Genomic DNA, 21,745 nt, shown 5'->3' with positions numbered 1-21,745 from the left:
GCAGATGAGACGGGGAGGATGAGGGTGTTATCCACTGAGATAGAAAGTGGAGGAAGAGGAGAAGTGGGTTTTGGTGGAAAGACGATGAGCTCAGTCTTGGACATGTTCAGTTTCAGGTGGCGGTTGGACATCCATGTAGCAATGTCGGTTAAGCAAGCCGATACCTTTGCCTGGGTCTCTGCGGTGATGTCTGGTGTGGAGAGATACAGCTGGGTGTCGTCCGCATAGAGATGATACTGGAAGCCATGAGATGAGATGAGGGAGCCCAGGGAAGAGGTGTACATTGAGAAGAGAAGGGGTCCAAGGACAGATCCCTGGGGAACACCAACAGATAGCGGGATGGGGGTGGAGGAAGATCCATGGGAGTGAACTCTGAAGGTGCGGTGGGAGAGATAGGAGGAGAACCAGGAGAGGACAGAGCCCTGGCTGTTTTGACTGGGGTCAGAACCCCTCTCAAACTTACCTCTTTCCTGGGGGTCAGCTTCTTAGCTGGCTTCTGTTTCTTTTCTCTGTCCTTTCTGAGCTGGCTCTGTCTCTCTGTGCTGGCAGCTTCCAGCAGCATGGGGTTAATTGTTTTACTTTACTACAGCTGTGTGGGTGGACTAAGTTAGCTCTACCTCTCTTTGGGTGTACTGGCTTCAAGTGCTTCACGGTGTTGCATTGGTGTGGGTTGGGCCTCTCTGGGTCAGTGTGCTTTTGCCTAGGTCTAAGGAGTGTGACATCATCAGGGAGGGCCTTGATAAGGAAGTGGTGTTGTTTCCTTCAGAGCCTTTGCAACAGTGGTGTTTGCTTTAGGTAGGGTGGTGCAGTGTGCACTTCTGACTTTGTGTCTAGTTTCCCTGCTTGCTTTTGCTAAGGGCCAGGTTAGTGTTAGTGCAGTGTGCACTGGTGTCTGTGTGTTTAGCTTTCCTGCTTTTCCCTTTGGTTCCCCTGCTTTTCCCTCTTGGTTTTGGAAGCATTGCTGTGTGTAGGGATTTGGAAGCTCTGTTGCTGATAGAAGTACTTCAGGATTTGGTGTTGTTAGGAACACTGCAGAGTTTGCTGTTAGAAGTACTTCTGGTGTTTGTGCTATTGTCCTTTAGATTGTAAGCTCTTTGAGCAGGGCCTGTCCTTTTATGTTAAATTGTACAGCGCTGCGTAACCCTAGTAGCTCTTTAGAAATGTTGAGTAGTAGTAGTAGTAGTAGTATTGGGAGCATTGCAGTCTTTGCTGTTGGTGTTTGGTGATTTAGAATCACTTTTGGCTTATGTGTTAGTTCCCTGCTCTGTTAGTTTAGGGCTTAGGAAGTCCCTTTCTTGAGCAGGGCTTAGGAGCTCCTGTTTAGTATAGGGCTTAGGAAGTCCTTTTGTCAGTTTACTGTTAGGAACACTCCTGCTGGTTTAGGGCTTGGGAGCACGTAGATCAGTTTAGGTTTAGGAGCACTTCTGTTTCCAGTCCTGGTCCCTGTGTCATCTGGTATCCAGTAAGTCCTGCCGGCTACTCGAACCCAGGAGCTCAACTCCTGGGGGGCTTAGTAGCTAAGTGCAGGTGAAGCTGTGTGGACCAGTCCGGTGTGCTCCAGTCCGGTGTTCGTCCTGTGTCCTCCAGTCCAGGGGATTCCAGTCCAGTGTTCCAGTCCGTGTGTTCCGGCTCGCTGGGCGGTGCCTGCTGTCCCTGCTGGTGTCGGTGTGCTTGCCCAGCGTTGGTTGGTGGGTTTTGCCTGCTGCTGTCGCTCCTCGTCAGCAGCCCAAGGGCTCACGTTTGCTCCAGAGCCCAGCCACGCGGGCTCTGAACCTGAGAACCTGACAGTGGCAAGGAGTAGATCATGATTGACAGTGTCAAAAGCGGCAGATAGATCGAGGATGAGGATGGAGTAGTGGCCTCTGGATTTGGCAAGGAACAGGTCATTACAGACTTTAGAGAGTGCTGTTTCTGTCGAGTGTAGAGGGCGAAAACCGGATTGAAGTGGATCGAGGATGGCATGAGAGGAGAGAAAATCAAGGCAGCGGCTGTGAACGGCACGCTCAAGTATTTTGGAGAGGAAGGGTAGGAGGGAAATGGGGCGGTAGTTGGAGGGACAGGTAGGGTCAAGTGATGGTTTTTTGAGGAGAGGTGTGACTACGGCGTGCTTGAAGGTGTCAGGGACAGTTGCAGTGGAGAGAGAGAGGTTGAGGATATGACAGATGGAGGGGGTGACAGTATGAGAGATGTTGTTAAGTAAGTTGGTGGGGATGGGATCAGAAGAACAGGTGGTACTTTTCGAGCAGGAAAGAAGGCGAACGGTTTCCTCCTCGGTGATGTCCGGAAAGGAGGAGAAAGAGGCCTGGGTTGGTTGGTCGAGGGTTGAAGGGTGAAAAGGAGGAGATGGCTTGGTAGTGAACTCAAGGTTGATCTTTTGCACCTTGTCGCGGAAGTAATCGGCCAGTGATTGAGGGGAGAGTGAGGGGGGGGGGGGGGGTAGGAGCGGAGGGCACTTTCAGGAGGGAGTTAAGGTAAAATTATGTATCATACCTGATAATTTTCTTTCCATTAATCATAGCTGATCAATCCATAGACTGGTGGGTTGTGTCCATCTACCAGCAGGTGGAGATAGAGAGCAATCCTTTTGCCTCCCTATATGTGGTCATGTGCTGCCGGAAACTCCTCAGTATGTCGATATCCAAGCTCCATCTGCAGGACTCAGCACTTAGAGAATTACACCCACAAAGGGACACTCTGCCCAGCTCACCACCGCCGTAACGGGGGAGGGGAATTAACCCAGCTCATCCCCACACAAGTGGGGGAGGGGAATCCGTCCAGCTCATCCCCACGGAGCGGGGGAGGGACACCACCCCGCCGATGCGGGGGGATCTGGCTTATCCTGCAACCGCGGGAGGAGCTGACTGACCCTAACACCGCCGAAGCGGGAGGGAGCGCCGGCAGAATTTATGTCTCAATCCAGCCCCGTAAAACGGAGGGGAGAGGAATGCAGCAGCTCACTGTAACACAAACTCATCTCAACTCCTGAAGAATCCAATTGAAAAAAACTTGAACACGAAGTCCTCCTGAACAGGAACTGAAGACTAAACTTGAACCTGAAATGCAACCAGAATATAAACAGTACAGATATCTGGGAAGGGCTATGGATTGATCAGCTATGATTAATGGAAAGAAAATTATCAGGTATGATACATAATTTTACCTTCCATATCATCATGCTGATCAATCCATAGACTGGTGGGATGTACCGAAGCAGTACTCACCCAGGGCGGGACATTGAAATCCCTGACCGCAACACTGAAGCTCCAAACCGGGCCTCCGCCCGAGCAGCCACAGTCAAGCGGTAATGCCTGGAGAAGGTATGGGCCGATGCCCAAGTTGCCGCCTTGCATATCTCTTCCAAGGAGACGGACCCGGCCTCTGCCATCGAGGCCGCCTGAGCTCTAGTGGGGTGAGCCTTCAGCTGAATAGGCGGCACCTTCCCCGCGGCCACATAAGCCGCTGCAATGGCTTCCTTGACCCATCGTGCCACTGTAGGCTTAGCAGCCTGCAGACCCTTACGAGGACCTGCAAACAGGACAAACAGATGATCCGATTTCCGGAAATCATTGGTCACTTCCAAGTATCTGATGATGACTCGTCTCACATCCAGAAATCTGAGAGCAGAGTATTCCTCTGGGTAGTCCTCCCTACGAAAGGAAGGGAGACAGAGCTGCTGATTCACATGGAAGCGAGAAACAATCTTGGGCAGGAAGGAAGGCACTGTGCGAATAGTCACTCCTGCCTCAGTGAACTGCAGAAAAGGCTCTCAACATGAGAGTGCCTGGAGCTCGGCACTGAAGAAATTGGAGCAGTGAAAGGAGAAAGTGAGCCTGCTTCACACCACGCTGCAAAGGTACGCCAAACCCTGGCGTAAGCAGTAGAAGTAGAGCGCGTCCTCGCTCTCAGCATAGTGGCGATGACCTTGTCTGAGAAGCCCTTCTTCCTCAGACGCTGCCGCTCAATAGCCAGGCCGTAAGACCAAAGGGGGAGGGATCCTCCATCACCACGTGACCCTGATGCAACAGGCCCTGCTCCACTGGCAGCCGCAGAGGGTCGTCCACTGAGAGCCTGATCAAGTCCGCATACCAGGGACGTCTGGGCCAGTCCGGACCCACCTGGATTATCCGGCCCGCTTTGCCACCCGGTCTAGTACCCTGCCCAACATGGGCCAGGGCGGGAACACATAGAGAAGCTCCTGTGTCGGCCACTGTTGGAGAAGAGCATCTACTCCCAGAAATCGAGGGTCCCGTCCTCTGCTGAAAAAGCGCGGCACTTGGCAATTGGCCGATGACGCCATCAGATCTAGGCTCGGCTGGCCCCAGCGCTTCGTGATGTGCAAGAACACCTGAGCCGATAACTGCCACTCTCCGGGATCCAAGGTATGGCGACTGAGAAAGTCCGCCTTGACATTCATGACTCCGGCAATGTGGGCCGCCGACAGCTGTTCCAGGTTCGCTTCCGCCCACTGGCATAGATTCATGGCTTCCATGGCTAGAGGGGCGCTCTTGGTACCTCCCTGGCGGTTGACATAGGCCACAGCCGTGGCATTGTCCGACAGGACCCGTACTGGCTTCAACGCCAGTACCGGGAGGAACTCCAAAAGCGCCAACCAAATGGCTCTGAGTTCCAGGAGGTTGATAGACCACTTTGCCTCTGCAGGAGACCAGAGCCCCTGCGCTGTCCTTCCCAAGCAGTGGACTCCCCAGCCCGTCAAAGAGGCGTCCGTCGTGACGACAATCCACTCCGGGGTCACAAGAGGCATCCCTGCAGACAACTTGTCTGTCTTCAGTCACCAGCTCAGCGCCTTGCGCACTGCTGGGTCCAAGGGAAGGCGCACAGCATAATCCTCCGACACCGGAGTCCAGCGCTGCAGCAGAGAGTGTTGTAGTGGTCTCATATGAGCCCTGACCCAGGGCACTACTTCCATCGTGGCCGTCATAGAGCCCAACAGCTGAACATAGTCCCAAGCCCGAAGCGGAGAGGCTACTAGGAAATGGTCCACCTGAGCCTGAAGTTTGACAATCCGATTGTCCGGCAGGAACACTCTGCCCACTTGGGTGTCGAATCGAACTCCCAGATACTCCAGGGACTGAGTCGGGGGCAGCTGGCTTTTCTCCCAGTTGATGATCCACCCCAGGGAGCTCAAAAGAGCAATCACCCGGTCCACAGCTTTGCCGCACTCTGCATAAGAGGGGGCTCGGATCAACCAGTCGTCCAGATAAGGATGGGCTTGTAGTCCTTCCTTTCGCAGGAAGGCCGCGATGACCACCATTACTTTGGAGAAGGTCCGCGGAGCAGTAGCCAACCCGAACGGGAGGGCTCTGAACTGGAAGTGTCGGCCCAGGACTGCAAAACGGAGAAAGCGTTGATGAGGAGGCCAGATGGGAATATGCAAGTACGCTTCCATGATGTCCAAGGATGCCAGGAACTCCCCTGCCTTCACTGCCGCTATAACAGAGCGGAGAGTCTCCATGCGAAAGTGCCGAACTTTCAAGGCCCGATTGACCCCTTTGAGGTCGAGGATAGGCCGGACAGAACCTCCTTTCTTTGGTACCACAAAGTAAATGGAGTAACGTCCCTTGCCAAGCTGATTTTCTGGCACCGGAACGACCGCACCCAGGCGGATGAGATTGTCCAAGGTCTGCTGCACTGCCACAGCTTTGACCGGAGACTTGCAGGGAGAGAGTACAAACCCGTCTCTTAAGGGTCGGCAGAACTCTAGCTTGTAGCCGTCTCTGATGACTTCCAGCACCCAAGCTTCTGAAGTTACCCTGGTCCACTCGCCCAGAAACGAGGACAGGAGTCCTCCAATCTGCACTGGGCCATGGACCAGGACCCCGTCATTGCGTACGAGACCCTGGGGGAGGACCGGAGGGCGCACCTCCGGGACGGCGGTCTCTGCGAAAGGAATGCTGCTTGGGGGAGAAGGTCCTCTTGAAGGAAGAGGGGGCAGAGGAGCCCGACTTGCCCGGGCGGTACCGACGGGCTTCCTGAAATCATCCTCTGGAGTTACCGGGGCGAGCACTGGCCCAAGCCCTGACCTCTGGTAACCTCTTGCCCCTAGACGTGCCGAGATCGGTCACAATTTTGTCCAGCTCGACCCCAAAAAGCAGCTTGCCTTTAAAAGGCAACTTAGCCAGGCGGGACTTAGAGGCGTGGTCAGCAGACCAATGTTTCAGCCAAAGCCACCGCCGCGCAGAGACTGTCTGAGCCATACCTTTAGCCGAGGCTCTCAAGACATCATACAGTAAGTCTGTCAAATAAGCCAAGCCCGATTCCAGGGCCAGCCAATCAGCCCTCAAGGAAGGATCCGAGGGGGAAGCCCGCTGCACAATCGTCAGGCACGCCCTGGCCACATAGGAGCCGCAAACTGAGGCCTGCAAACTTAAGGCAGCCGCCTCGAAGGACGACCTTAAGGCCGCCTCCAATCTTCTGTCTTGGGCGTCCTTTAGGGCCGTGCCACCTTCCACCGGCAACGCCATTTTCTTAGTCACCGCTGTGATTAAAGAATCCACGGTAGGCCAAAGAAAGGCTTCCCGTTCACTTTCAGGCAAAGGATAGAGGCGGGACATAGCCCTAGCCACTTTGAGGCTCGCTTTCGGGACATCCCATTGAGCCGAAATTAAGGTGTGCATGGCATCATGCACGTGGAAGGTTCTAGGCGGGCGCTTCGTCCCCAGCATAACGGCGGAGCCAAAAGGGGCTGAGGGAGAGACGTCCTCTGGAGAGGAAATCTTCAAAATGCTCATGGCCTGCAGTAACAGGTTGGGCAAATCCTCTGAGCGAAAGATCCGCGCTGCAGAGGGGTCATCCGCTCCATCCGAGCGGGAATCCGTCTCCTCCAAGGAATCCGCAAAGGACCGTTGGGAGAACTCAGATATGCTGCCCTCATCTACATCAGAGGAGACAAAGTCCTCTAAGGCCTGGGAATCCACCCGAGGGCGTTTACTTCCGGGGGCCTCAACCCCTTTATCGGACAAGGGAGAAGGGGCAGCGTTCTGCATAAGGAAGGCCTGATGCAGCAGCAAAATAAACTCGGGGGAGAAACCCCCCAGACTGTGCACTTCAGCCGCCTGGGCCACAGCCCTAGACGCACCCTCAACCGGCGCTCGCAAGAGCGGGGGAGAAACATGCTGCGCATCCAAGATGGCATTCGGCGCGACACTCCGTGAAGGAGCCGCGTGGGAATAACGGCGCTTAACTTTAGCCGCTTTTTGCCGTCGCCCAAATCAAGGGCGGCCATGGCATTAACGTCTCCCAGCTCAAGGGCGGCCCAAGAAGAAGCCGTCCAAGCAGCGTGGCCAGCCAAGATGGCGGAGGCGAGCAGCGGGGGATGGGCGTTTATGGCGGGAAAAACCGCCGCACCGGAGGAAAACCCGGGACACTGACCGGCCTCCAAACTGACACCCAACAAGGGCGAGTCAGACTTTAAGACCCCCGCATCCCCGCTAGAAGCGCACACGCGGTCCGGGGAGCGATTCTTCGCGCCCTCGCCCTCCGACGCCATAGGCCACGTAGAGATCGATCGGGGAACCCCCTGCCCGCTATAAAAAAGGTAAAAATTACCTGCTTCTTGCTCCGAGCTGTAACGACCTGGTGTCCCAGTGATTAGCTGCAATAAACGTTTAAATAAACGTCGAAATAAACGCCCTTAAGGACGTTCAAAAAATTTTTTTTTTGTTTTTTTTAACGGAGCCAGCGGGAGGGGGGAGAAAAGGAGGGACCCTGGCGCCACCAGGTTTGCACTTGCTCAAGAAGAGCCCTCAACCCCAGGTACTCACAAAACCTAAAAATTAGGCTTGGAGACCTAGCCAGAGCTGCTGCTGTGTGTGACCACCACCTGCTGAGATAGAGAACATACTGAGGAGTTTCCGGCAGCACATGACCACATATAGGGAGGCAAAAGGATTGCTCTCTATCTCCACCTGCTGGTAGATGGACACAACCCACCAGTCTATGGATTGATCAGCATGATGATATGGAAGGGTGGCGAAGAGACGACGGGGGTTGGAGCTGAGAGAATTGGTCAGTTGGGTGTAATAGTCCTGTTTGGCAAGGAATAGGGAGGAGTGGAGGGAGGATAGCATGAATTTGTAGTGAAGGAAATCTGAATGGGTGCGAGATTTCCTCCAGAGGCGCTCGGCAGATCAAGTGCAGGGAACGAAGGTAGCGGATGCAAGGGGTCAGCCAAGGCTGGGGATTAGTACGCTTTGTGGGACGGGAGGTGGATGGAGCGAGGGTGTCCAGAGCAGAGGAGAGAGTGGCATTGTATGCGGAGACAGCCTTGTTGACAGACTCAGAGGACAAGATGGAGGGGAGGAGATTGGAGATACAAGAGGATAAGGTGGGAGGGTCAATAGCCTGGAGATTCCTGGAGGTAGTGGTTAGAGTTGGACGGGGCTGAGGTGGGGGGTGAAGAAGTGTGAAGGTGATCGGGTGATGATCCGAGATAGGAAGAGCTGAAGTGTGGAAATTGGAGGGGGAGCCGGAGGAGGAGAGGACGAGGTCAAGACAATGGCCGTCTCGGTGAGTCGAGGAGGTGGAGCATAGCTGGAGGTTGAAGGAGGATGTTAGAGTGAGGAACTGAGACGCGTGAGGGTCGGATTGGTCATCAACGTGTATGTTAAAGTCTCCGAGAATGAGTGACGGAGATGAGGGTTCAAGAAAAACGGAAAGCCAGGCATCAAAGTCGGTGAGGAAGGAAGAGAGGGATTTATTAGGGGGGCGGTAAATGACTGCCACTCTGAGTGGCAATGGGTAGAATAGCCAGATGGAGTGTGCTTCAAAGGATGGGAAGCAGTGAGACTGCGGTAGGAGGAGGGGTTGGAAACTACAGGAGGGCGAAAGTAGTAGCCTAACGCCTCCACCGCGGCCAACTGGGTGGGGAGTGTGGGAGAAGAGATAACATCCATGGCAAAGGGCCGCGACTGAGGCAGAGTCGTCCGGGGAGAGCCAGGTTTCAGTTAGGGCGAGCAGCTGAAGGGAACGAGAGATGAAAAGATAGTGGGCGAAGGGCAGTTTGTTGCAGACCGAGTGGGCATTCCAGAGGGCACAAGAGAAGGGGAGGGAAGAGGGGGGAAGGAGGGGGATAGAGACGAGATTGGAGACATCACGGAATCGTGACATCAGGAAACTCTTCCATTAGCTTATGTCAACTCATGAATTACAAAAATCCCCCTCCCTCCAATCATTCAGGATCCATGCAAATAAAACCTTTATCTATGCATAGTTCCTTCTGTCAAAACATTTGTAAGTACATGAACAAAAGTAACTGCTTAAGGAGCATTTCTAAACCCAGTCCTGGAGGCACACCTAATGGGTCAGGTTTTTTAGACAACGTACATGAATGAGACACACATATGTACTGGTTTCCAAAGTAAGCAAATATAATCTCATATTTATCTATTACAGATATTCTGAAAACCAAACCTCTTAGATATACCTTCAGAACAGGGTGCAAAATGCTGATTTAAAGGAAACTACATGTTGTTCATTCTTCACTCACACAGTTGGATCGCATTGAGCCTGCCATGAGTGGGAAAGCGCGGGGTACAAATGTAACAAAAAAAAAATATATATTAAACACGTTCAATAAAACCAAATGCATAAATGCTTTGAGGCAATAGAATGTGTAATTCTGGTCATATGCATTTGTTATACAGGGGCAGAGTTTGGGGAATACCAGAGCAATATTTGACCATTAAATGTACATATTATGCATCTACCTGGGCAGGTATAAATGAAACATCTACTATGGGTGCTCGAATTATACATGTTTATTCAGCAGCAATAGACTGGTGAAATTGGGTCATTTGCTGAATAGAAAGTCCTGCAGCAGCTCCTTGTTTGTGTAATAGTCTCCCAATTGAATTACAGGACTTTTTGGAAAAAGATTAAACTTAACATTTCCCTGTTTAAGCAGCAACAGATAAGTATTTGATGTTATTTCAGTGGCTGTGTGACTGAGTAGTTTGATGTTTAATTTCATGCACTGTATTTTATGTTTATTACAAAATACTTGCTATGCTGCCATTACTGGACTAGTAGATCAGAGTGGTTTACATTCTAAGGGCCCTGTTTACTAAGCTGCGCTATATAGACATGCTAACGTTTTTAGCGCATGCTAATGCTAGAGATACCCATAGGAATATATGGGTTTCTCTAGCATTAGCGCATGCTAATTTTTAGAATGCGCTAAAAAACACTAGCACACCTTAGTAAACAGGGCCCTAAAAAAATTATAGAAAGGAACACCATTCTTTGCAAACAGGGAAGAAAACACTCACGCAGTACTTGTTTTAAAACTTGTACACTGCACTGACCAATCCTAGAATTTTGGGATGATGGTGACAGGAATGGATGAACCTATCCTCTCTGCATAGAGACTACAAAATGTTCAACATCTGTTTTAGTTTACAGAGAAACATTTGGCTTCAAGACACACATATGTACATGCTTCAGGGTTCACACACTAAAATCAGACTGCCATCTGTATGTTTCACTACACAAACCTTTGACACACAGCACTTATCTGGTTTCAGCTGTTTAGATAATACATATATGTTTTTGTTATACAACAGAAAAAGTCTGTTTCTTGACGCTTCTAATGTTACTTACTTTCACAAGCACACATATGACCACAAGGCTGAAAGAGTACAGCTGCTTTCTTGTCTGAGCATACAACACATTCTTCAATCTACAAAGCAGTACAAGACAACTGTCAGTAGGGAGAAAAACTGGTAAAAACAGAACCTCAAAGCCTTCTAACCTTTTAACCTTATAAAGTAATATGACAGAAGAAATTAGATGAGACACAATAAAATAAAATTAACACACATATCTGGGTTGCTATGGAAGCTGATTAACTTCTGTTTTTTTGGCCTTCAGGAGGCAAGCAGCAGCAGCCAAACATTGGGTTTTCTCAGATATCTAGTATCATAAAAGGAGATATTTCATTGCTATGTGATGCTTGTTCAAACTCTTCAAAAGTTAATTATAGTAGACCATATAAAGATATATGAAGCATGCAGGAGGTAGAGTCCACCTACTACTTTCACTATCAGGGTTCTCTCCATTCCCACTTTGTTCTGCACATCCTATTCACCCATACTAACATTCCGCCTTTCTCACCTCCACAAGGACTATCCAAAATATATGCTAGTTTAGAAAAGGATCTCTCTCTAGCCTGCATAGCTCTCATTATTTTGTATGGGAAGGAAAATGTTATTTGCCATTTTCTTTTACCCCTTGATAAAGCAAAAGAGTCATTCTGAATTATATTATTTTCTTTGGGGCCTTTGAGCCAGCGGTAGTCCCGTCTTGAGAATGCGCCATATCCAGAGGGGAAAAAAACCTCAGAAATGGCTCATGCGGCGGTAACCTGGCTGTAATCGGGCAGTGCGCGCCACTGGGTTAGCGAGTGAGTCCTAACTGCCACCTCATTGAGTGGCAGTAAGGGCTCCCCATCGAATAGCCATGCAGTAAGAGTTCTCTTACCACATGGCCATATGTGCTTGGGGATTTACCCTACTGCGGTAAAAACGGCTCTGGTGCGCGGTAAAAAGGGCCCCAGACGCCAGCGCAGGGCCCATTTTCCCACAGCTTTGTAAAACGGCACCTTCCACTCTATTTGATTTCAGACTGTATGAAAGGAGAACAAAAGCAGATGCACCAGATTCTTTTGACTCCCAAAGCCAATTTAAAGAAGGACATGCAGATATTCAGTAAGACTGCTCAACGTACTAGTGAGCATCATTTCTTTGCTGTACTTTCTATGCAATTTAAGTAATATAAAAATACAAGACACATAGCTTTAATGGTCTGCCTGAACTATAAGGATGTCAGTGAAGATTCTTCTGCTGAACTCCAAGTATTAGAAAAACCAAGGGGTCCTTTTACTAAGGTGCGCTGAAAAATGGCCTGTGCTAGTGTAGGCACGTGTTTTGGACGTGTGCAGATCCATTTTTCAGTGCGCCTGTATTAAAAAAAAAAAAAAAGCCCTTTCTTTTTTGGCCAAAATGGACGTGTGGCAAAATGAAAATTTTGGGCCCAACACTTTACTGCCACCCATTGACTTAGTGGTAAGGTCTCACGCGTTTACTGGGCAGTAATCGTCAGCATGCATACAATGCCGATTACGACTGGTTAGCACCACGTGCCGGAAAATAAAACATATTTTCCAGCGTGCGTAGTGGACACGTGTAAAAAATGAAATTACTACCTGGACCACGTGGTGGCCAGGTGGTAGTTCCGTATTGACGCACGCTGAGCGTGCGTAAGTGCTTACATGGCTTAGTAAAAGGGCCCCCAAGTGTAATATTTATTTATTTAGATTTGTCTCATGCCTTTTTCAATTGTAACTCAAGGCAACCTATATTCAAGTACAGTAGATATTTCCTTGTCCTGTTGTTAATATCTGGAGAAAGACAGTAAATATAAGATTTAAGAAAAATACCTTTGTTCTTGACTGAACTTGATCTTTGCATATGAGACACTTTTTGACTCTTGGAGAGCACAAAGAACAAGTAGCAATATGTCCACATGGTCCAAACAGAGTATCTCTCTTCATATCAGAACACACCATACATTCTTCTAAGGTTTCAGTATCATTGGTAATCAAGGAAGGACTGCGAGAGCCTACCTGACCACTACAAAAGAAATATAATTCAGTACTTTTGTAAATAGGCCTGCTAAAAAAAAAAAAATCTGATGCTCACTACACAGCCTTCATTCACTAGGTCCTCTCCCTCCCTCTTTTAAACAATCCAACATTAAGCTACTGTTGGCACTGGCCTTAGTATTTAAAATTTTATCTATTTTTAATAATGTTGCCACCCAACAATACCTGGTTTAACAAGATATGTCCTACAGTTGTTATTTTGCTGCTCACTATTCTTCTAATTATGTTTATGCAATTTTAGGGGTATAATATAACTAAGTTCTTAGCATGAACAAGACAGAGGATAAAAAAAAAACTTTTGTATATTTTTCCTTCCCACCCACCCCCCTACATTTTAGTATTAAAAGATGTTCATATACTCCCCAAAGGAGGGCTTTGGATTTGCATCAAATTTATTCAGTGCCTTTGTTTAGGAAGCAGTTGAAGACTTTTTGTTTGGTAAGTCTTTTCTGGGTAGCAGGGAGTTTAGGGGGGTCTTTTACTAAAGCTTAGCTCAAGTTATCTGCAGCAGGGCCCATTTTATTCCTAGGGGCCCTGTTGCAGATAACTCAAGCTAAACTTTAGTAAAAGACCCCTTTAGATTGTTATAAATGCATTTAACTAGCGCAAAACGATTGCATTTTTTTTATTTGTACAACTAGTTTAATTTTTTAAATTTTTTTTAGAATTTTATATAGTTGTAATGTCTATTTGTTTTAATGATGTTTGTGATCATAATTATGTTTATTTTATTGGAAACTGTTCAGATGTTATTCAATGTACGGGCTACAAATTTTGTTAAATAAATCAAATCAATCAATCATCAGTGAAGTTTTGAGTCCAATTTTTTGAATGTGGATCTTTGACAGTTTGAGGAGTTCTCCATAAGACACATCCATTATTTTAACATTTGATTTTAACAGACTTGTCCAAGTTCAGTCATTTAGGACCACAAACAGGTCAAATTTTCAGGATACCCCTAAGAGTATGCATGAGCTAGATTTCTCTGCTCACTGCATACAAAATCTCTCTCATGCTTCCTCATTAGGGATACCTGAAAATCTGGCCTGCCTGAGGTCCCCTGAGGACTGATTTTGGGCGCAAGTCTGGATCATATGAAATACATATTTTGGTGAATAGGTCTCTCACATGAAACATTTCTGTTTTTGATTTTGAACCATATGTGACATGTTGGCAAATGATGACTCTCTGTGCAATTCTTCGTAGTAATACAAGTTCAAGTTGTGATATTTAGTTGATTAATTTAATCTCTCATAAGAACTATAGAATAATACATAGATAATGAAAACATCTATAACCAGATTATAGAAAAGAAAAAGCCTCAAAAAAACTGAAGGCAGCACACTGATTTTTTTTTTTAGTGCTGCAGCATTTCAATAAGCAAAAGCCTTCCAAAAAATTGTAAACTCATGAACTGTTCATGACAAAACCATTGACAATGAAAACTTCTGTTATCCAAAGTAAATTCTTCCCCCACTTCCAACAACAGCCAGCTTTTCGACCACCTTCATCAGGGAATATAAGCTGCAAGCTTCTGATTTGAAAAAGAGACTGTTTGCTCGAGGATACTCAAGCAGGATTGTAAAGGGAGTATCTAAGCGAGCACTATTTAATAATCAACAGCTTTTGTTTCACTCACTCAGCCTTGGGATAATGAAGACTTGAGCATCACATGTGTGCTGAGTTTTTCCTAATTGAGTAACAGGGTTACTAAAGTTTTGTGCAGACACTGGTCTATTCTCTCTGTTCACCCAGCTTTTCATGATGTGAAACTTAGAATTATGTTTAGCTATGCTAAAACTGGAAAGAATATTTATGTCAATCATACTTAAAAGATACTGATCAAGAGTTAATGGAAAATGGTCAATTCCATTGTGGACATTGTCAAATTTGCGACATTACACTCCAAATCTAGGAGTTGTCCATCCGGAATCAGGAAAGGCACACTGGCTAAATTCTTTATCGTCTATTTTATTCTCTGCTCATGTCAGAAGTTTACATTGAACAAACTTCTTGAAAATGTCATATCCACAAAGCACAGCATAAAAGGTTTTTGGCTAGGCAAAGACATTTGGGTAAGCAAAGACAAAAGGCACCACTTGTGCCGCGTTGTTTACAATATGATCATAATTTCTATTCTTTGAGATGTTTCATATTAGATAAATGTTACTCCAAAAAGAGGGAAGGTGATCACAAATTACAGCTGCTGCATTTAGAACAATGGATTTTATTGTCTTAATATCGCTAAATCCAGTGGTTTAAATGCCAGAGTGGAACTGCAGCATTTTTTTTCAACAGCCCTGCTTGTTCCCATTTTATTCAGCAAAGTTTATTGTTAAAATAGGAGGAATTTAAAGTTCCCACCATCATGTTTGTCAGGCAAGAACACAGAGTGCTAAGGAGGAAGACAGCGTCATTTTATGTAAGAACTGTGAAATTTCCTTTCCTTGTTTGATATTGAATAAAACTCCAATACAGCACTGAGGGGGTCTTTTACAAAGGCACAGTAGGTGTTTTTAGCACGTGCTAAATGCTAGAGACACCCATATGAATATATGGGCATCTGTAGCATTTAGCTCACACTTATTTTTAGCATGCGCTAAAAACACTAGCGCGCTTTTGTAAAAGGACCCCTGAATATTTTTATAGGCAGTACCTCAAACTTTCCTGATGCAGATTGCTGCAACGCTGGCTGCTACTGGAAACAGGAGAAGAATTTACTTTGTAACAGGATAACTTTTCATTGTTAGTGATTTTGGGCCTAAACCGTTCAAGTTTACAATTTTTGAAAGTTTTTTTTTGCCTATGATTGAAATTTTTGTTCTAGGTCCAGTACAGAAAACCCTAGAAAGCACCTTTCTTTTGTTAATACAATACATAACACTAATAGAGGATGGGCATTTGCAAATTTTTTAAAATTTTATATTCAAAAGACCAAATTAATGTGGTATGGAGATCAAAAAGTTCTTACTAAAATGGTATCTCTTTCTTCAGGATCATCTTTAAAGATTGATTCAACACCTAAAGTGCCTGAAGTAGTTTTAGATCTGGGTCTAACATATAAACATCAGATAAATGCTCTAGTCAGGAAGTTTTGCTTCTATTTGCATAAACTTCGTGTTATTAAATCATCTTTTAACTGGATTTTGTCCTATTGCACGGACAATTTTGATTCCTTTGCTCGATTAATGCACTCATTATATTATACTGTCAACAAACAGCAACTGCGTCGATTGCAGCTTCTGCAAAATACTGCTGCTCGGTTGCTCTTTGGGTTAAGAAAGTATAGCGAAGTTAGTCTTCTTTAAGACAATTACACTGGTTAAGATTAGAGGCCCGTATACAATTTAAAATTGCTTCTCAAGTCTTTAAAATCATTTATGAAATGAACTCGGACATGGTGGGACAATTATTACCATCTCCGGGTTTGAGAGGAAATCTAAGGTTCCAAATACTTAACACTTGGAAACAAATAAAAGAAAAGTCTATTTGGGAACATCTTTCTCCTTCAGGGACCAAAAATCTGGAATAATATTCCAATTTCTATAAGGATGATATCTAGTTATTCTCTATTTTGGAAAGCTTTGAAAACGTATTTGTTCACAAAGTAAGAATTATATTGTTTAAGCTTAGAGAAGTAAACTGCTGATCATATCTTAACACAAGACCTCTACTTCAGGAAGCAGGTGAAAGCTTGGCGCTTCAACCAGGCCTTTAATGGAAGAAGTAACTAACTTGTTATCTCACTCACACAAGGAGTGACTTGGGCTGCATATACTGCAGCAGCACATGTTTTATCCACTGCAAATTGGTGGGAAAATGTGGGATACAAATAAATAAATAATAATAAATTTAACCATCTCTCTGACCTCATGTGCAACTTTCTTTAAATCAATCACCTTACTTTCTAACTCTTCCTAATTTCTTACCTACCTATAGTTTACATCTTTGCTTTAACCCTTCACTATCAATTATAATGTTCTATTACATATTGTGTTTACATTGTAAGTAGCATACCATGCCATACGTTGTATTGTTTTTGAATATTTTTACTGCTGTAATTGGCTATTGCTCATGTTTGATCTATTTTACTGTACAAACACCGCCTTGAGTGAATTCGTTTCAAAAAGGCGGTAAATAAATCTAATAATAAATAAGTAAATATCTGAGTGAGATATTATCTTTGTTTGTAAACCTCCTTGAAAACTTTGTTAAAGGCGGGATAGAAAATTGAAATAGAACAGAATAGAATTTTTTGCGGTGTTTATCATCAGAGGGTGCCATGTGCAACTATAAAAATCCAGCGAGCACTGTCTCCTGAGGAGAAAAAACTGTAGAGATAGCAGGCTACACAGCGGTCTACTACGGGACCTATAACATCATTAGAACTAGCTAGAATTTCCCATAGCATTTGATGTCATCAGAGGGCGACCTGTGCCACTATAAAATCTGGTGAGCACTAGGGCATGTCCAAAGGTGCACGTCCTGTTCCTTGGAGCACCAAGAATGGCAAGAAAGACTGTTAATCCTATAAGCATTTTTTTCTGTCCAGTGAGTGAATTCTAAATTTTACTTTGGAAGATAATGGGCAAGAGAAAAATTAAGACTAAATAGCGGTGACATCGACATCTACCATTGGGGGGGGGGGGGGGGGGGGGGGGGGGGGGGGGGGGGGGGGGGGGGGGGGGGGGGGGGGGGGAGTGGGAGTCCTATGGACAAACATGTACTCAGAGCACAAACAATTCCTACTTCCATATTAGTCTACCGTTAGGAGAAGTTTGTTTTGGTCAGTCGATAGAACTCCTCCACCTCAATCAGCACTGCAAATCGACACCTCAGTTTTTTGAAGGTGGAACGCAGAGAATATCTAATTCTGCTGTTTTCTGCCTTCTTTTCTATGGAAATACTTTTTCCATTTGGATTAATTATTGAAACTATTAGAGGCCCTTTTACAAGTGGCAGTAAGCCCAATATGGCTTACATGCTTTATCTGGAGATACCGTGGGCGCCGGCGGTAGTTCCAGTCCTGGCGTGCACCATTTCTCGCATTAGGAAAATTGTCCCATATTTTTTAGCACAGCGCTAACCCAGCAATAATCGGGCACTGCCACACACTACCCGTACCAACGGGTTAGCGCAGAAGCCCTTACCACTACCTCAATGGGGGTGGTAAGTGCTCCCCCTCACACAGCCACGCGGTAAACAATCTTACCACATGACCATAGCTATTTTCAGCTTCAGCCTTTTTTACCCACTGTGGTAAAAGGGAAAGGAAATGGGACTTGATATATCGCCTTTCTGTGGTATTTTGCAACTACATTCAACGGTGTTTATATGTATACAGGTACTTATTTCGTACTGGGGCAATGGAGGGTTAAGTGACTTGCCCACAGTCACAAAGGACTGCGTGGGAATCAAACCCAGTTCCCCAGGATCAAAGTCCACTGAACTAACCACTAGGCTACTCCCCACTAATAAGGGCCTCCACTAAGGCCTCAGCGCATGGCAAAAATGGTCCCCACCACTACCTCTCAGCTTGGTAAAGGACCCCTTAATGCAGTACGGGAAACTACTTTTAAAGATATTTAGGCGGTTATTTCCCCGAACAGAAGGATTTCTTAAACAAGCTGTGCCTCAGCTATGTCAGTTTACCTCAGACTCTATTATTAAGTTTAGGGAAGTAGATAATATGTCTTTTTACATGAGATACAAATATTTGAAAGGTATTAATCCCAAAATGAACATTTTCCAGAAACGGGAAGTTGTAGAACTAGAGGACATGAATTGAAGTTGAAAGGGGGCTGACTCAGGAATGTCAGGAAGTTATTTTTTCACCGAGAGGGTGGTAGATACCTGGCATGCCTCCTACGGGAGGTGGTAGAGATGCAAACAGTAACAGAATTCAAAAACGCATGGGACAAACACAAAGGAACCTTGTTTAGAAGGAATGGATCCAAATAAGTTTAAAGGACATTAGGTAAGAAAGCCAGTACTGGGCAGACTTCTACGGTCTGCACCCTGATCGAGGCTGAATAGATTTGGATAGGCTGGAGTGTAACTGTTTAGGGGCTTTGACAAGAACGTCAGAAATTTTAGAACAAGGCCAGTGCCATGCAGACTTCTACGGTCTATGCCCTAAAAAATGGCAACAATAAATGAAGATCAGATATACATATGATGCATCACATCTTACGATATGTAATGAGTTTATCTTGCTGGGCAGGCTGGATGGATTGAACAGGTATTTTTCTGTCTACTACGTTAGTTTTTTGGATGTTGATTAGTTTATATGTAGCTCTTCTCCTTTTGTTTTGATTTTTTTTTTTTAGTTATGCCAACCCACATATACATTTTTGAATGCTTATGTTACATATCAGCTTACTTCACTTCTGCACTTTGTTCTGTAATCTTTGCACCAGCTCATGGATGACTATATTAAAATCTGTCTTTCCTTTTTCAATTATCTTAAGAATGTGGGAAAGTTAGGCTTAACTTTGTCCTTTCCAGGACTTTCATTCTATTAGAGAACCAATGGCTCAGATGTACTAGGCTTGTTTCCAATAGATAAGTGCCATACTATTGCCCTACACTACTGTACCATTATTTTATGTATCTTGATTCATCATGTTACTTATTGAACCATTTCTAATTCTGTTAAACACAAACATAACATAATTACAAGGATTCCACAACTTCTTCCCTCATGAACCCTCTACATTAATAAAGTTATTAATGTTAATGGTGCTGAATTTTACTTTTCTTAAACATAAATGTGGTTCTAATTTAAAAATGATTCAAGACAACTATAAAGATTTCAAAGTATATGTAATGTATAAATAAATGTGAACTGCATCTGTACTTTATTGGGAATCCATTTTCACTAGTCCAAATATTTACAAACATAGTGATTACCAGCAGTCACACCAAATAAGATGGTTCTTGCTAGCACACTTGCCAAAGAATGTTTTCACTCACGATACAAAAAAGCTCCTGACTTTTTAGATGAGAGTATTATAACACCGCTAGAATAAAGTTGACGCTCCACCTGCTCTAGAAGCAAAACCCACCACATAAAAAAAAAAAGTCCTTCAGTCTCCATAGATACAAAACCCATTCCTAAACAAATATACACCAAGATTCAATGCTCAGTTCTCAGGAGCAGTCCAGCCAGTTTGATTGTCATGCTATCCAAAGGTATGTGATACTTGGGTCTAGGAATCAAGTTTATATTTACAAATTTATCTCATGCATTTGCATTATGGATTCTGGAAAACAAAAGGCAAGCTTTACTGGTATCAATTCTTAAACTACAATAGTAAATAGATGCATATAAATTTGAAATTTTAAGATTCTTAACATACAAACCTGACTTTTTCTTTGTGACATTTAGCCAAAGCTTTACAGAGACTAGGATCAGGACAAAGATCAAGGGGAGACTGTCCTTTTATTACGAATTGTGAGATCGGCTCCTTTTGCAGCAAGGAAACAAGCAATAGATGCTGCACTCTTCTTTTCTGATCCTTGAGTTCCAAGTCCCATTATTAGCTGCAAAAAAAAAAAAAAGTAATATAACAGATTTATCATGAACCTTTATAAAGTGCAAGGTTTTTGCTTCCTTTATTAGTACTCAAAATAAGTACTAAGCGCCTAACTTTTATGACCACTCTATATCCACCTCTACAGCCTCCCAGTTTGGAATTTGTGCCACTATTGTTAGAGTGAAATTTGATAATGGTAATTTAGGCAACTATTGTGAGATATAATAATTATTACAACACACTGTATGTTCTTCTGCAGAAGCAACAGATTATGCAAAATTAGTGCAAAATATTACTGCTAGAATTTGAGTCATTTCACTGTGTGGCTCTAGTTAGGAGAACCACAGGTTGTGGGGAAACTTGAAGCAAAGATTAAAAGTTTGCCTCTGGCCAACAACTGATAAACATGTTGGGGGCCAGGGCAGAAAAGTCAGTAGGTCCATAGCCCATCCAATGGGCTGTTAATTCCTGTAGTTTCAAACAGGTTTGGATTATGGGGGCCTAGGGCAATTATAAACAGAAGGCAAAAGCCATGCAAAAGAAGAGCAACAGAACCTCTCACAGATGGTGTTCAGATAAAACTTATTGAAAAATTTCCCCCAAAAATTATGACGACCCAACAACTCGTGTTTCGGCCTTATCGGCCTGCATCAGAGGTCTAGGATAAAGCATCAATTGCTGTATCTGTGATTGGAAGTTTAACCCTTGTGACAACTAGTTTAGGAATAGTATTGAATAACAAATCCCTAGACCTCTGATTCAGGCCGATAAGGCCGAAACACGAGTCGGTCGGGTCGTCATCATTGTTTTGGAAGAATTTTCAATAAATTTTGATCTGAACACCATCTGTGGAGATTCCGTTGCTCTACTTCTTCGCTTGGCCTTGGGCAATTGCCAGTTTGTACCTCCCCCCCCCCCCCCACCCCCCAAAATGCCAGCTCTGCTCTTAACTTTATAGGAGGGCTGGACTATTTAAAATATAATTTTAGGTTTATTCTCCATCCACAGTATATTCAGTGTATTCTATTAGTTTTGACGACAGATACAGGACATGTTGATATATGAACACAGGTATTCCCTACTCTCTTCCAACAGAAGTCTGGCTGATTTGTGGCAGGTTCTGTAGCTCAGTGGCGTCATTCATTAGTTCAATGCATCAGAGCCTAGCTTTGTCTTTCTTGGGAGTGGAGGAGTAGCTTAATGGTTTGTTCAACAGACATTGGTTCTGGCAACCTAGGTTTGATTCCCACTGCAGCTCCTTGTGACCCTGGGCAAGTCACTTAACCTTCCATTGCTCCAGGTACAAAAACATTGCCCTCTACGGACAGGGAAAGTACCTGCATATAATGTGTACAGCACTACGTACATTTAGTAGTGTTATAGAAATGAATAGTAGTAGTAGTAGTGATTTAAATTAACATTTTTTAAAATATTGTAAAAAGTGATTATTTCAGATGTATGAATAGCAGGTGGAATTACTGGAAGGAAATGTATTATGAGTAGAAATAATATATTCATTATAACAATT

General features: G+C 44.9%; 1 protein-coding gene across 1 annotated transcript in view; it reads right to left on the bottom strand.

Moving 5' to 3' along the window:
• Nucleotides 1–21,745, bottom strand: part of MIB1 (mindbomb E3 ubiquitin protein ligase 1) — a 262,296-nt gene that overhangs the window by 27,138 nt on the left and 213,413 nt on the right. Inside the window, 4 exon segments of the mRNA XM_030213434.1 lie at nt 10,618–10,696; nt 12,455–12,647; nt 20,045–20,125; nt 20,127–20,224. Of these exon segments, the coding sequence (XP_030069294.1) occupies nt 10,618–10,696; nt 12,455–12,647; nt 20,045–20,125; nt 20,127–20,224 (451 nt within the window).

Source organism: Microcaecilia unicolor, chromosome 1 (assembly GCF_901765095.1).
Source record: "Microcaecilia unicolor chromosome 1, aMicUni1.1, whole genome shotgun sequence".
NCBI lineage: Eukaryota > Metazoa > Chordata > Amphibia > Gymnophiona > Siphonopidae > Microcaecilia > Microcaecilia unicolor.
Note: the sequence above shows the minus strand (reverse complement) of the source record. Positions and strands in the feature narration are given on the sequence as shown.